General features: G+C 41.0%; 1 protein-coding gene across 1 annotated transcript; it reads left to right on the top strand.

Moving 5' to 3' along the window:
* The first annotated feature begins 5,836 nt into the window (after positions 1-5,836).
* Positions 5,837-17,520, top strand: LOC307027607 (ras-specific guanine nucleotide-releasing factor RalGPS1-like). Its single transcript, XM_079695890.1, is given in 14 exon segments — positions 5,837-6,461; positions 8,705-8,798; positions 8,898-8,965; positions 11,268-11,394; positions 12,237-12,388; positions 12,772-12,820; positions 12,931-13,011; positions 14,563-14,597; positions 14,600-14,614; positions 14,617-14,666; positions 15,593-15,685; positions 15,943-16,048; positions 16,143-16,234; positions 17,015-17,520. Coding segments are annotated over 14 exon segments (1,242 nt in total). The 5' UTR covers positions 5,837-6,211; the 3' UTR covers positions 17,045-17,520.
* The last annotated feature ends 6 nt before the right edge of the window (positions 17,521-17,526 follow it).

Here is a 17,526-nt window from a genome sequence, read left to right as displayed (position 1 = left end):
ACATACACACAAACACACACAGCTACACACACTCTATTAAAAGGAAATAACAAACTACAGATATATAAAAACATTTGAAGAACATACGTGAATAATAGATTAAGTATAATCCTCATTGATAAACCTACCACCATTTTTTTTAAAGTACTGCTTTCTAGATAAGGTTTTAAAAAGGCGAGATTAATATTTTTCTCATGTTGCAATAGTGTCTTGACATTTTTAAAGATTCATTTTGTATTAAAAAAGAAAAATTGATTCAGTTGTCCCCAATATTTAGATTTTTTTGTCATTGGAAAATCCTCTTACTTCGGGACAGTAAAAATCTACACACACACACAGAGACACATTCACAGTGACAGTGACAGACGCACATACATACATACACACTGATAGGTACACACAGACATACACACAGACACACACACAGACATTCACAGTGACATACACACACACACACACACACACACACACACACACACACACACACACACACACACACACACACACACACACACACACACACACACACACACACACACTGATAGGTACACACATACATACACACACACACACACACACACTGATAGGTACACACATACACACAGACAGACATTCACAGTGACATACATACACACACACACACACACACATACCTACGCCACACACATACATACAGACACACTGACGGGCACACACACACACACACACACAGTACACCTCCAGTCAAATATACCAATTACATTTACATTAACCCTTTTCTTTACCGTACTTCAACAGTTTTCACAGGTGCAGTATGGCTCATCAGTTTATTATTCCCCATCATCCCCACCTGGTCTTTTCCAAAGCCCTATTAAAATGCTATTTCTTTCTCCATCTTCCAGATCGTATCCCAGCTTCACTTCTGACGTATCCACTTAAACATGTCCAGACAATAAAATAAAAAGTCTGGTAATCACTCTAAGAGAAAATCGTCTCCCTTGAACCATGTGTGTTCTTGCCTTTGTTTGTGGATCAAAATACAAAGCATGGGTGGATTTCGTTTAAGGCTGCTTTGGGAACAGATCAGTAGCCTTTTTTCCTTCAAAAATAAACAGCAGGATTATAATGAGAACATAATTATGGGATACCACCAGACTGAGATGAAATAAGTGAGAAATGAGTGTAAAACTGCTGCCTGAAGAGAGTCCAATTTAAACACATGCTTATGGAATGAACAAGGCCTGCTAGCCATAATTTTTGACAAGAGTAGATATTAATACATGGGGTTATAAAGTATTTAACAAGTGTGAAACTCAATTTTCATGTTTGAGTTTATTGTTATGAGCTGGCCAATGTGGAGGTTAACTCTTAATGGACACAATGGGATCAATAAATGTACATTTAAAGTTAAATGGACTGACAACTAATGTCTTCCCTCATATGACCCAGATCAAGAAGCTTAAACGTCTTGAATCCATTCTCAAGTTGATGACTCAAACTGGCTTCGTGCCTCTGCAGATGTCTTTCTGTTAAGTATACTTGGTGTTCTTCCTTGGACTTAAAGGGTAACTGACATGTGTGAAAATGAGCAGTTTTATTGAGATTCTTCCACTAAAGTGTTGAACCCTGGAGTCCCTCAGGGCTATGTACTCGGACCCTTCGTGTTTACACTGTGCACATGTGACTGCAGCTATCAACATGAAGAGAATCCTTGCAAAAGTTCAGGTGACACTACCATCATTGAGAGGAAATAAACAACCTTTCAGACAGGTGTTCAGAGAACGACTTGCTGCCAAACTGATCTTCACACATCTCCATTTTGGTAGCTCAGAAATAGCTGCATTTCTTAAGGAAACTTAGTAAAGTGAATATCCTTGCCAAGTTCTTATAAAATACATATCTTGTTTATCTCAATGGAATGCATCCTGACTGGAAACCTTTAAAAACTGGCATGAATAATGCTCAGCCCCGGATAGGAAGGCTTGAATAAAGTTGCCCAATACATCATTGGTACCATTCAACCAAATGCGATATTTGGGAAAAGTGGGCTGCGCAGAGGAAAGGGATATTAAAAAGCAGTAATTAACAAAAGACCCATTCACAACACAGGGCTTCAACATTTTTTACCATATTGACGTGTTGGTAATCCAGCCCTCCAACCTAACTTAAAGTGGACCTATCATGCTATATTTGAATAATATATTGTAGGGCCATACCTATATAAAACATGTCTGTGAAGTTTTGTTTTCAAAATACCAAACAGATTATGCATTTTAGCCATGCCTCATTTCGCTCTATTTGCTCTATTCCAGCCCTGTCTTCACAAGGGCTGATTCTTCGGCAAATTAGCTGCAGCTGACCACGCCCCCCTGCAAAGGAGGGGGGCGTGGCACGAGTGTCATGTTACCATGCTGTTACCATGCTGTTACCATGCCACGGCAACCTCTCATTCCCCTGATAGGTGGAGAGTTGCCCATATAGGCTGAGCACCCCGTTTCTGACGTCAGAACAATTTCAAATCTGTATCAGTCTGTATCAGATCAGTTGCAGCCCCGTTTTTAGAGATTTGGGTATGGAGGAAAATAGAGAGGGTTGTGTTTTTTGACACTTGGTGAGTTCCCTGACACACCGGGGACACATATTCATGAATAAAAGACGTACAAAAGTGCATGTTGCATGATAGGTCCCCTTTAAAGTCATTATAAACAGACACCTATTTACACCTTTTTTACTTAGTTCATTCTACATGTGTGGCCCACCAACCAACTACAGCTGATATTGATTAACATTTAGTTGGTACTTGTGTAGACTTAAACTCTGCCAGTCCTCCACTTAAATCATAACGATGCATGAGTGGATATTTGTAATAGTGTTCTCCAGTGCATGGTTACCACCACATGAGACACGCACTGCCTAATGGAAGAACTGAGGTAATGGGTATTTCACCAGAGAAGCTCAGTGATCTGGAGCCAATACATACTGCCCACTTAGGATTCCTACATCTCTTACCTCCTAAATGCTCAGTTAAATTAACCTCAGCTTATGGTAGCCTTGTGCACAGTACAGTCTTGGTAAATGTTAAAAGGAGCCTTGTAGGTGTGTGTTTCCTAGTTTCCATAAGCCAGGAGAGGCCTTTGTAACTTGTGCTCCCCCTGTACATTCTTACACACTTTAGCATCATGTCTTGGTGTTTTGTCCCAAACATCATTTACAATGGCAATAACGTATTCCCTGTTTGGGAGATATTGGTCTGTTGGGCTTCTACATCTGCTCTCTACTTATCAAACTGAACGCACACAGTTGGATATTCCCACAGAGAAACAACCTGAATCTATTGATTATTTATTGAGTATCTTATAGCTTGTACCTTGGCCTTTACACATTTGAATGGCTTAAGAACTTAAGAGTTCAATTTATGCACCAGCAATTACAATGGTCTTGCTTGTTTGAAGTGAATGTCAGCACTTCTCTTATTACCATTATGGTTTATTGCACTTACTGTCAGTCGCTTTGGATAAGTGTCAGATAAATGTAATGTATTGTATTATCTGATAAAGTGCATCAGAAGGAGCCTGGCTCTCACGTGGAATAGTCTACTACCATTGAAACTTCAGCTGCAAATGATGATGCATCATCAGTCAGTAATGATGTGTCTGTAATGAAGTTTAAACCGAAGCAAAACGGAATGAAATATAAAACAAGCGCACATTTCACAATCACTTCATCCACGTATGTGCATGCATGCAAGGACGCACATAGATGGAGCTATGATTGCTTCTGTAAATGTCAACAATATATGGTGAGTTATGGAAAGGGGTGGGTTTACAGTGTGCTGTAGGGCGCAGAGCTTAGGATTTCTCACAAAACTCACACACAACCACAAAATCCTGAATTTAAACCCATTCATAGAAATGAATCCTTCTTCAATACATATCTTTACTTCATTGTCTCTGTAAGCAGTCACTGGAAGTAACCACTGTAGTTCTGGAGTCTCTGTGATAATATTGCCATTGTTGTTGTTGTTATTGTTATTATTATCATCATGCGTCACTTTCCACCTTCTTCTCCAGTAGGACTCAGATGAGGGTGTTGCACTTTTCTTTTCCTTATACATGTGATGTTTTGGTGTTATTTTGTTTTTTTCCGTTAACCGTCAAGTGGGAAATAACAATTTTTTTGTTTGTGTTTCTCTTAGTATCCTAAGATACTGTTATGTTTGGCTGTGAGAAAAAAAAATATTATTATGAAGGGCAGACCATCTATTTATATTTATTCTGTTTTTTTTAGAAAGGGGCAGGTCACATAAGGTTGTATTCTTCTCCCTGCTCCTTTTCGCTCAATGGTGTTTTGGTAGAGTCATTTTTTGTGGCAATTATTCTACATTTGGTTTTGCGTTCCATGAGCGGGACAAATAAAAATGAAATGAAATAATGGCAGCTAAATTTACACCGCTATGCGTAATTAGCCCTGCAGCAATTTCAACACATGGGACCATGCAGAAACCAAGATGGTGTAGTGTTCAAAACTCAGAATAATGTGTGGGCGAGTGAGAGTCTGTGAAGCCTTTTGTCTCGCTTGAACATGAGAAATAGGATTCATCCATGTTTTTGGAAAGCTGTTAGCTAGCAAGCTGTTAATTGTTAGATCACTGCTAAACATATTTTGCCTGCCAGTTACAAAACAGCTTCTGATGTATGATAAGCTCCCTCTGGACCGGAGTACAGCTAACCAAAAGTATCCTTGGAAAACCAGGTCTGATTTCTAATTTGACTTGTAATCCGGCCAAAGGAAACATGCACTGTAAAGGCAGATGTCCGACCACCTCGTACAGAAGGAGTTAATCTATGCAAACATCTGAAATCATAGTTGTATTCATGTGCTGTGGTTTTTAACGGTAATATGTTGGACATTTTACAAAAAACATTTGGTGTGTAACTTCATATTCTTTGTTTATTTATTCAAAAAGTGTGGTTCGCCCCGGTGAGGCTCAGTGAGTTTCCTGTCTGGTATTTAGTAACTGTTTATACACAGTAATTAAGACAAATTATAGGAAAGTGTGAGACTAAAGTGATGTTTTCCAGGTTGTTTTTACAACACGATACATTTGCTGTGTTTGTGGTTTTTCCTCCTGCTCTGGTATTAGGCGCAAGAAATCAGACATGCAACCCTTCAGCATGAATTATCTTTTGTAAAGACACAAAAAAAGTATCCACAAGTATATGTATTACAGATGTACAGTATTATACATATAACTACCTGTATGACTTACAAGCTTGCTATGTTTATTCATAAATCAATCAATCAATGTTTATTTATGTAGCCCAATATCAAAAATGTTACATTTGTCTCAGTGGACTTCACAGTTTGTACAGAATATCATTATGACAATACGACACCCTCTGTCCTTAGACCCTCTGTCCTTAGACCCTCTGTCCTTAGACCCTCACATCGTACAAGGAAACACTTCCAGAGAAACCCCACAGTTTAAAGGGGAACATGGGAGAAACCTCAGGGAGAGCAACAGAGGAGGGATCCCTCTCCCAGGACGGACAGACGTGCAATAGATGCCGTGTGTAAATTGAAAAGATAATACATTTGCAACATAGGTAGACCAAATGTTTGGAAATGCATGTGTGTATAATAGGAAGATGAATCCACGACGAGGATATCCATCCAGGACTTATGATCCAGGACCACAGCCACGACTCAAGATCCAGGACTCGCGATCCAGGACACAGGACCGCAGGATCATCCATGACTCCGGATCCCGGCGTATATAGACACCAAAAAGAAAGACATTTGGGGAAGCTGGGTTAATCGGAACATGAGAGTACACAGGTACAGACAGAGATAAGGAAGAAGTAAGATGTCCCCCGACAAACTAAGCCTATATCAGCAAAACTAGGGGCTGAATCTAATCAGCCCTAACTATAAGCTTTATCAAAAAGGAAGGTCTTAAGCGCACTCTTAAAAACGGATAGGGTGTCTGCCGCCCGAACACAAACTGGAAGCTGATTCCACAAATGTGGAGCTTGATAAGAAAAGGCTCAGGCTCCCATTGTACTTTTAGAGACTCTAGGAACAACCAACAACCGTGCATTCTTGGAAACAGATACATTACTGATCTGCTGTTGCTTATTTGAGTCATGAAAGCCCCAGTGTGTAACAATAACAATGTGTGTCAGTGTGTGCATAACATCTCCCAAATCCAGATGTTCTGTCATTAAAAGGAATGGGTGTGTTTACATTTGATTCGTTGCTCTCGTCTTCAGAAGTTCATTGCATAAGTGAGCACATTGTCAAAGCAAAGCTGGTGTCAGGATGTTGTGTCTTGTCCCCTGCAGGGATCTACCTGTTGGACATGATCTACATCGACTCAGCCTATCCTGCTTCAGACAGCATCATCGAGACGGAGCAGCGGACCAATAAGATGAACAACCTCCTGAGGGTCATCTCCGACCTGCAGGTGTCCTGCAACTATGGTAAGAATCTGATTACACTAGAGACCATAGTGTGATGGGAATACAACACATGTTTTTTACTACTATTAAGATACTGGAAGCCTACAAGTTAGGATCACAACAACTTCTGTCCCATGTGATCGTGTTTTAGTTATTTAAAGTGGAACTATCAGGCTATATTTGAATAATATAGTGTAGGACCATACCTATATAAGGCATATTTATACTTTTTATTTTTCAAAATACCAAACAGATCATGCATTTTAGCCATTCCTCATTTCGCTCAATTTAACACTGTCTTTGCATCATGGGCTGATTCTGTGAGAACAGCACCATCTACAGGCCTGGCATATGTACTACAGCGTCTCCAGCGCTTTCTAACGGCAATGTCCGTGGCTGTCTCCTCCTGATTGGTGGAGTTGGCCCAATAGCCGTAGCGCCACTTCTATGACGTCATAGAAGTGTTCAAATCTGGATCAGTCTGTATCAGATCCGTTGCAGCCCCTTTTTAAGAGATTTGGGTATGAAGGAAAATAGAGAGGGTTGTGTTTTCTGACACTTGGTGAGTTCCCTGGAACACCGGGGACACATATTCACAGAGCTCTCAACTCTCACGCATTTCACTCCATTCACACGCTCACACGCCACACCTTGTATTTCTCACGTTGAGATTTCTTTCCAGGGTACCGCCCACCAAGTTGCGGCGCAATTTTGTAAACAAACTAGGCTTGTTTGGGACGCGTGCACTCCACTAGCGTACACCCCCCCCCCCCGTTGACATTCGCGATAAAGAGGGCTTCATACTCCACTAGCACCCCCCACCCCCCCGGTGGGGATTCGCGATACAGAGGGCTTAATAGCACTCCCCCCCCCCCCCCCCCCCGTTGACATTCGCGGTACAAAGGGCTTCATGGGAACTTTGAGGGGAGCCAGAAGTTGGAGTACCAAACACCGCTGCCAACTCTGAACTCTGTTCAAAATTTGAGAGCCCTGTATTCATGTATCAAAGACGTACAAAAGTGCATTTTGCATGATTGGTCCCCTTTAATGCAGCGTTTTGCACATACTATTGAAACATCATGTCAGTAGTCTTCAACGTCGTCCTTCTGAAGGAGGAACTTCCTCGGGTGTTAATCCTCAGAACTACGAGGTGCCCATCATCACACGATAACAGAATGTGGTGAACATTAACTGTCTCATACTTTGGAATAAATGATCGTGCTTGTGGTTAAAATAGGCTTTCTGACTGAACTCACACACACACCATTTCCTGCAGTCAGGCCAGTTAATATGAAACACCTGCCGGTTCCTTTTCCTGCATAGCAAACATATTAAAATGATATATTTGTATGGGTTCTTCTTCTGTCCAAGACAAACAGGCCTGATGAATACAGCTGGTAAAAGCACTGAATATGCCATCGTTCAGGCATCGTTTTACCAGAAGCCAAGTTATCAGCAGAGGTCTCCTACTGTCTAAAACAAGCACACCTACTTATTAAAGCTCAAAAACACAGAATAAGGCAGTTTCTTGTTAAAGATTTGAGTTTCCCCGGTTAACCCCAGGTTGTTTCAAGACGTCCGATGACTTAAATCCCTTAAAGTTCAAAACCATCAAGCACGAAACACTGCATGGGAAATCCTAGGTGTATTAGTTCTCTTAATCCAGAAACGTCCAAATCCTAATACTGGATATATTTCCCTTGCTTCATGACATTTGTATTCACCATATTCCACTTCTAGTTGTAAATGTTGTGTGTCTACTATCCCATTGTTCAGGAGTTTCTTTTACCACACGCTGAGTTATCAGCTGAGGTCTCCTACTCTCTAAAACAAGCAGACCCAGTGATTAAAGCTTAGAAACACAGAATAAGGCAGTTTCTTGTTAAATAATTGAGTTTCCCCGGTTAACACAGGCCTTAGGGAATACAAGCTAAAGTGTGCTCAGGTTGTTTCAAGACGTCCGATAAATCCCTCATCCGGTTAAAATATACAGTTCAAAAGCACCCAATACTGCATGGGAAATCATCGGTGTATTCGTTCTTAGACATCTTAATCCAGAAACGTTACATAATACTCAATATTTCACTTTCTTCATGACATTTGTATCCACTATATTCCACTTGTAGTTGTAAATGTTGTGTGTCTATCATCACTGAGTCTGTGCATATACTTTCTTACTTTGTATAATATGTGATTCCTTATATTACATACTACATGCGGATGCCCAGATCAAGTGTTATATCTCCTTTCCTTTGTTCCTTCAGATTACTTGGTGACTCTGCCTCATGTCCAGAAGTATCTGCTGTCAGTTCGCTACATCGAGGAACTCCAGAAGTTTGTAGAGGATGACAACTTCAAGTATGCTAACCAAGACATCCCCTAAAAACTCGGTCAACCTTGACTGTATTCTGCATCCTTCCCTGACTGTAATCAAACTGACAACCCTTTGTGTTGCAGGCTGTCTCTAAAGATTGAACCTGGCAACAGCTCCCCTCGCATCGCTTCCTCTAAAGAAGACCTGGCAGGTAAGACACACACTGGCCGTTTCTCAATCGCGAGGAAACTGGCTTCCAAGCCAATATTTCAAGGATGCTACGCCATCGAGTGCCGCCGAAGGACTGTTCCAATCTCCAGCATACTTGGAATTCCACCGAGGCCGCGTCCTTGGTTTGGGGGTAATTTCGAGGCTGCACATGGGTAGACTTCGCGTCCTTCAAATCCCCACAATGCTTTGCGCACGGACCAATTTCCCCAAATCTGTGGCGGAAAATGTAAGGCGGGGCCTCTTATATGACGCACACACACCTGCACACTTGCTAGCCTGTTCCACTCTTTGTTTTCCGAATGCCAGGAAGGATTCTTGCCTCGCTTCTGAAGGAAGTGACTCGGAAGACATGTGCTACCAAGCAAGCATCCTCGCGATTGAGAAACGGCCCCAGATTAAAAACTCTGCGGTTGTTTATTGGAATCGCCTATTTTGTTTTTATTAATACTATTTTAGTTGAACGGTCACAGCACTACAGACAGAATGGACTCGAACGCAAAATCAGAAGCAGGCAGAGTCAAAGAACAGGTTTACACAAACGTCAGGTAAAATACATGTCGTTAAAACGAGTAACAAAAGCTCAAAGCAACAAAACAAACAAAGACAAGAGGAAAAAGGCACTGGGTGGATCTGTTTCTTAAGTTACCTCCCAACATGTGAGTAGAGAAGAAGATAAACGACCAGAGCTGACCACAGCCAATCACAGCAGCTAACCCAGTCTCCCTGCAGCAATATTTCATCATCATAATGTTATAATGTTAGCTGGGCGGAGGTGACGTCCAGTGCCCAGTTTGGAGCTTTCCAACAATGAGGAACTGTAGATCTTATCTACTTGAAGACTGTCCAAGAGTCCGGTTTATTAATATAGATATTGAAGAGGGAAGGCTGGTTTGGATGAGTGTGTAAGGTGTAAATATGGACGGATGTTTGTTGGGTGGGTTAGAAGCCATCATGGATTTTATATCGGACATTTTGATGAGACTTTAGGATGCTACAGAAGTGTTTACTGAGGTTCCCTCTATAATAAATGTTGTCAAAATGGTTAAATACGGGAGAAATCAGCAGAGGTGGAAGAAGTATTCAAATGCTTTACTTAAAAGTACCAATACATTAGTGTCAAAATACTTCATAACATTGAACGTCATGCATTCAAAATACTTACTTACCTAAGTAAAAGTACTATTAACACAATGTGCTTAAGGTATACAGGTATAAAAGTAATTATTGTGCAGAAGAATGGCTTTTATGTGTGTATATAATTATATTTATATATGTTTTTATATATCTGTTGTAGACAAAAAAAGTAAAATATGTAAACAATTTGACTCTTTTGTGAATTAAAGAGATGCATTTTTAGATATGCATTGTGTGCAAGTTGCTAAAGCTGTTATTATATTGTTTCTCTTTTTAAATGTAGTCGGAGTAGAAGTATAAAGTAGCACTTAATGGGAATACGTTAAGTTCAAGTACCTCAAAATTGAACAGTAATTGAGTAAGGGTACTTTGTTACTTCCCACCTCTGGATATCCTGGTTCCAGTAACAGGGACATGTCCCGTTTTGATTTCCAATTTGAAACGTTTTATGAAGTATTCAGATCAGGGTGCTCTTCTGCTGAGCGTGCAGAATGCTAGCTTTAGCCACCATGAACTAGCGTGTTTCTTAACGAGCTAATAGTGGATTGATTAAGTCGTTGTGAGGCAGGGGAACTCATTATCACGGGTTCCTGTAATTCCACTTTGCCACATATGCTTCGTGATTACCAAATGGCGGGTGAGTAAACTTTTTCCTCTTGTCTGTGGGAAAGGTTCTAAACAGAGAACATTCCTTAGAACATTATCAGTTTCCCCACGAAGCTAGCCAGCAGACACAATCACATGCAGCTGTGTGTGTGTGTGTGTGTGTGTGTGTGTGTGTGTGTGTGTGTGTGTGTGCGTGTGTGCTTTTCGGAGCACTTCCTAGTCGACATGAGGTTCATGGTACTTTAAAAAGACCTTGATATGACATATGACAAATTTCACTTATTTCCTCCATCACAGCCCCTTCATTTGCAACATCAACATGATTATACACACACACACACACACACACACACACACACACACACACACACACACACACACACACACACACACACACACACACACACACACACACACACACACACACACACACACACACACACACACTGCTATGGACAGTTTTGCACTACCGTATATATTTGTACTGTTGTTTTTCAAATGTAATTGTTTAGTAAGTCGGTGTGATTGTTTGTGTGTTCCAGGTCTGTCTGAGGTGTCGGCCTCCATGAGGTACAGCCGGCGGCCCACCTGCCCTGACACCTCTGTGGGGCTTCGGATCCCCACCCCCCCGCCCTCTCACCACAGGAAGAGCCACAGTCTGGGGAACAAGTGAGTTGTATTCAGGATCTATCTAACCTTATGTTAAAGTCTGACCTGCACACTCTCAGTTAGGAAGTGTTTGATGAGTTGAAGAACACGAGCACTACCACGTGCGTCTTCCTCATCATCTCTGTATGCTTGTAAAACATTTTTATTAAACAACATGTTATGCTTAGAAACAGTTACTTCCCAACACAGAACAACAGCAACAACAATACTAAACAAATGACATTATACTAAACCTGTCCAAAATGTCTACAATGTTGTATGCACTTTAACACCAGGAGGAGTACAAGATGTTTTAGTAATAATAATAATAATAATAATAATAATAATGATAATAATAATAATGCATTACATTATTTATTAGAGCACTTTTACAGGTGCTCAAAGCGCTTTAAAATTACACATTACACATATTAGACATGTAAGATTCATTACATTTTAGTACAACTTGAAGTATTTCACCTACCTCTATAGTGTATTCAATATTTATACTAGAGTGGTTATACCTACTATGCTCTAAGGTCGTATTTATATACTTACATTATGCGTATAGACTGCACATTGGAATGCTTCTCTCACAAATGCTAGCTGCATTTCATTGTCCCAGTACTCTGTGCAACAATAAAGTGGAGTCTGATCTAATTTAATAGAGTGTGTGTGTGTGTGTGTGTGTGTGTGTGTGTGTGTGTGTGTGTGTGTGTGTGTGTGTGTGTGTGTGTGTGTGTGTGTGTGTGTGTGTGTGTGTGTGTGTGTGTGTGTGTGTGTGTGTGTGTGTGTGTGTGTGTGTGTGTGTGTGTGTGTGTGTGTGTGTGTGTGTGTGTGTGTGTGTGTGTGTGTGTGTGTAGTATGATGTGTCAGTACGGCATGTCAGAGAGCAGGAGCGCCACGTTTCCCATCGAGAAAGCCCGCCACCTGCTGGACGACAGCTTCTTAGAGTCCAACAGCCCGGCCAGGAACGACCCGTACAGCAACTCTGTGTCCAACGGCCTGTCCATGGGTACGATATACTGTATACCATTATCACTGTGGTTACTATGTGCATCACAAATACAGCTGTGTATGAAGAAAAACATGTATTTTATCTATACGGTGAGTGTGTGTTAGTGTGTGTGTGTCTTTATGCTGCATGAATAACTTTAACCCTTATTTTCTCTAATATGAAGTTTAGTTTTTCTTAAAATCTTTTTATTGTTTTTTTGCAGACATGGCACTTTCAGCACATTATACAGAATACAGACCAATTTGTCTGTTGAAAGGAAGTCTTAACAAAAGTTTTCTTCCACTGTCATGTTGTATTTACAAGTGCCTTATCAGCTTTTTTTCTCACAAACATGAGACCTAAAGAATATAAACTTGTCCTGTGTGTTTTTTAAATAACAGGCAGCAGTGAAAGCTCCTTTGGGGAGGAGCTGTCTCCTGGAATGGAGAGGTGAGAGCAAAACATCACATATAAGCATTTTAATCCATCTTTCAAATGACAAATGAATATATAGTACACTGAGGAGTTCTGCTAATACTCTCTGACCATGTGTCAAACAGGGGCCGCATGTACGCCACACTGGGCCCCAACTGGAGGGTCCCTCTCCGAAACTCCCCCCGGAACCGCAGCTATGTTTACAGGTCAGTGAGAGGGAGAGTTCTTTAAATAACAATGAGTTCAGTGTGTTTTACTTACCTCATCCGTCATTTTTGACTCTACTTACTGAGCTGTAGTCTCCACTTACTAGCTACGGGTACATGAGTAAACTATTCTCCTACATCTCTACATTTTCAGTTCACAAATTAAAAAAAATCTAAAGCAGATAAAACCTGCTAGAAATGTTAAAAAAAATCGTGTTTTAAAGCATATCAGAAATGTGATGCTAGTTTTTAGCAATACATACATTTTCCCTCAAAGGTGGGGTAGGTACGTTTGAGAAACCGGTGTCGGTACCATATGTGTTCGGGGTCCGTCTCTTACCAACGCATTGTGACGCGCTAGGAGTATGGGAGTACTTCCATTCGCTTCGTCTTGGTCTGTAGATGTGATTTGATGTGTCGCGTGTCCCCCAAACATAACAATCGACAGTGTAAACATAATTATGTAAATAACCCAATTTGTGTTCTGTGAAACGGAAAAGGATTTTACATTGTTTTTGTTACTTTCGCTGCAGTGTCTTAAATGTAATTTAGGTTGACTTCCTGTTTGAAGTTGTTGCTATGGAAACAACATGACGGAGAAAAAAAGTAATATCTTCTACATATAATAACGGACAAAGTAAAGAATGAAGCGTAGGCTATGTTTAAATGTTCGGAATTTGACCGTGTATGATGGTCCTCTTGAGTTGCCGTACAGCCAATGCCGTACAGCCACTGTTCCGTTTTCGGAGACTTTGCACACGTTTTTCACAAACATTTTCACACGCTAGGAGTATGGGAGTACGTCCATTCCGCTTCGTCTTGATCTGTAGATGTGATTTGCCCCCGTGCACACCCTGGGTAAATTATCGCTTGAGATACACTTTTTGTTATATTCCATGGAATGCTCTTAACATCCGATAGCAATGAATACATTAAGTGCTTTGACACATAACAAAATTCCTCTCTGGAAGCCATAGCGCTGTAAAAAGCACGACCAATCATCTGAGCCGGCCCGGCTAAAGTAACTGGATGGCCTACCTGCCTGTCAGCCTTCCATCTGTGCACAAACTTATCTCGTGCCCTCATTGGTCATGTGCGCGTTCGTGTGTGTTGGAGGAGGGGCTCTGTAAGGAAGTTGCACATTTTCTCCGGTTGTGTATTTTCAAATTCTAGCGCACTCGAGCCGGTTTCTCCAAAATGACCTACCCCCACCTTTAATATAATTACTTATTGTTAGCACGTCTTATTGAAGATTCACATAATGAAATGTAGCGCCCTCTGCATGTTGGTTTAGTCCTATATTACTTGTGAGTATATTAACTCGACTAGAGTCAATACGGATTGACTATATGTAGCCTACTAAGGATATATAAATAATAATATAATTGAACCAGACATGCTCCTACTTTTTGTTCATGGTTATCTGTAAGAAGACTTCCTGGATCCTCCTATCGTAAAACATTTGATGCTAAGTAACATTGTCCTTCTAGCGCATAAGGCTTCTTCTTATGTTGTATTGTGTTTGCATCTCTTCTCCTCCAACAACTTCAGCTCCTCCGCTGCCAACTCCTGCTACGGCTGCAGCGAGAGGACAACGTGACTGTTGAGGACCGCTGAGGAGGAAGACCCTTCTGAAGGAGGGGCGCAAACCCAAGGTACATTTAGATTTCACTGAGATTCAAGCTACCGGTACTTCTCTCGAAACGGTTGACTATGAGAACAAAGAAAACATACATACACATAACACCTTTACAGCTCACGTCAAAACATGGTGCACTGAGAACTACACCTGCACACACCAGTCTGACATGGTGTGTGTGTGTTACATGTTGTGACCATGGATGTAGTTTCTGTTGTGTGATTGTGACGTGCTATATGTGACATGTATGTAGGAACGTTTGCATTGTATTGTTCTCTTTTTATCCTTTTGTCTACTTGTCTTTCATCCTTTCTTCATAACTAATGCTGTTCAGTGTTTTCCCACAGAATTTGACGCTCTTGTTGCTCTGAGTTTTGTTGTTGATTAGTGAAACACACCGGAGTTGAGGATCTGTGGGATTTATTCTCCCAAAAATATAATTTACAATTCAGGCATTTAGCAGACGCCTTATTCCAAAGCGATTTACAATGAATGACCGATTACAGGGACATTCTCCCTGGAGTAACCGAGGGCTAAGTGCCTTGCTCAAGGGCACACTAGTAGTGATGTTCCAGGCAGGATTTGAACTCGCAACCTTCCGATCATCAGCCCACCTCACTATCCATTAGACCACCAAAAAAAAAAAAAAGAAGATTATTATTAAAAAAAAAAAAAAAAAGATTTTTTTTTTTTTTTAATAATAATAATTTTTGGGAAACACTGCTGTTGATGTGTTGTGATTTAAAAAAGGTGTCTTTTATCATCTGGACAACAGCTGGAAATTAGCAATGTCTGCTAAAGCTGCTCCATTTGCTGTTTTGTGTGACAGTTGATCAATGGGGGCTGTCCACGACACTATAAACAAATCAACTAAATACATTTTCTGACAAAAGTGAGTGAGATGTTTTCAGAATCATACTGTATGTTTTTGTTTGGTCGCAGTTGTCTTCGTGGACCAGATTCTGGATCACTCTGTCTGGATCAACTCTGACTTTCTTTGGGGCCAAAGCTCTGAGGGCCTCTGAGAGAAAACATGTGAGTTTGCTTTCATGCCTTTTACAGTCCTTTAGACTTAAGACCATAAGACTGTTAAACACCTGAACTAGGACATCCAGAACAATCACCTGTTTGCAACTTACAAATGATGTATCACTTGTATATAGACTCTTATTGCACTATTTCTATTCTATTTGTATTTTACTTTCATTTCATATCAGTACCACTCACCCCTCTGCATTCATTCAGACACAGTGTGTGTAGTTCTGACCTCTGTGCTCGTGTCTTTGCCCCAGTATAAGTCCAGCCCCTGTAAGAAGGTGTGTGTGACGGGGTGGATGGTGGTGCTGCCAGACAACCCGGCCAGACCCAACATCTTCCAGCTGAACGACCCCGACAAAGGTCAGCTCCCCCCCCCCCCCCCCCCCCCCCCCCTCATACAGCTCCTGCTCCTTCCTGTGTCCATCAGAGAATCACAACTTGTGTCTCTTCACAGGAAATGTTTACAAGTTCCAGACCGGATCCAGGTTCTCAGCCATCATCTGGCACAAAAACCTGGAGGAGGCGTGTCGGAGCAGCAGACCTCAGGTAGGTTAACTAACACACACACACACACACACACACACACACACACACACACACACACACACACACACACACACACACACACACACACACACACACACACACACACACACACACACACACACACACACACACACACACACACACACACACACACACACACCTTCCATTATTACACTTATTTCTCACTTTAAATGAGGTGTTTGCAACTTATTCTTAATTGACATTTAAAGACATTAATTAAAAGATGTTGATATGGGCAACGTGTCAGTGATGTATGTAGTGGGTTACATGTTAGAGGCATTTACAAAGTTTGTAGTCCATTGTTTAATAGTATTTTATATATTCATCATATCAAAGTTGCAGTGCAGAGAGCAAATAACACCTTCTTCAGCAATGTCTTGCCTTTAAGAAAAAAACATCAAATCGAAAAGTAAAAGCCTACGAATATTTGAGTTATTTGTTAAACTTTGGATGCATTTTTTCCCCAGCCTAATTGTCCAATTCCTTAGAATCTTTTCCTCCATGACTGCACTACTAATGGATTTTATTTATTTGTATGTCTGGTCGTAGCACTTAAAAAGTTTGGCTTATTTGACGCTAATCTATCTGCAGCACTCTAGCTGTCCTGAGGTAGTCCTCCTCATGGTTAATTGCACTTATTGTATCTTTGGGCTGAATCATCAGGAAAATGGAAAAAAGAAATGTACAAATGTTTTTTTCCAATTCTTAAAAATAAGAAAATATAATATATATTAAATATTTATGCTCTTCTTTCCACAGATACCAGCAAACCTCATGTCATTTGAATGAGAGCAGACTCCAACCAGCGGGACGTTAATGTGCCAAACTCATGGGGTTTGGGAAGCAGAGACTCAAACATGGACCCCCAGTGGAGAGATGAAGAAGTGATGAAGAAGAAGTGATGAAGAAGTGATGACGAAGTGATAGAGAAGTGATGAAGAAGCTGGATACGTGACTGTGTACGCCAACACCTGCTTTCTTTCTTTACCAGGACTAAATGAAATGTGAACTGTGGACACATTGAGTGAATGGAGGACTTTGTTAAGCTGCTGAAAACATGTGAACAGCGTATGTTTTTTGGCCCATGTTGGGTTTCTGTCTGGGGGAGGATGAGGAGCAGACCAGTGTTATACAGCCTCTCCATGGAGCTCGGGGCTTTAACACAGAAACCCCTTACCACTTTTAATCGAGTGGTTACATTTGTGAATCTATTTCTGCATTTCATCATACCGGGAAAAAGAGTAGGAACCGACACGCATCCCAAACCGTGT

This window comes from Notothenia rossii (assembly GCF_949606895.1).
Source record: "Notothenia rossii genome assembly, contig: scaffold_415, whole genome shotgun sequence".
NCBI lineage: Eukaryota > Metazoa > Chordata > Actinopteri > Perciformes > Nototheniidae > Notothenia > Notothenia rossii.
This window is presented reverse-complemented; position numbering and strand designations above follow the sequence as displayed.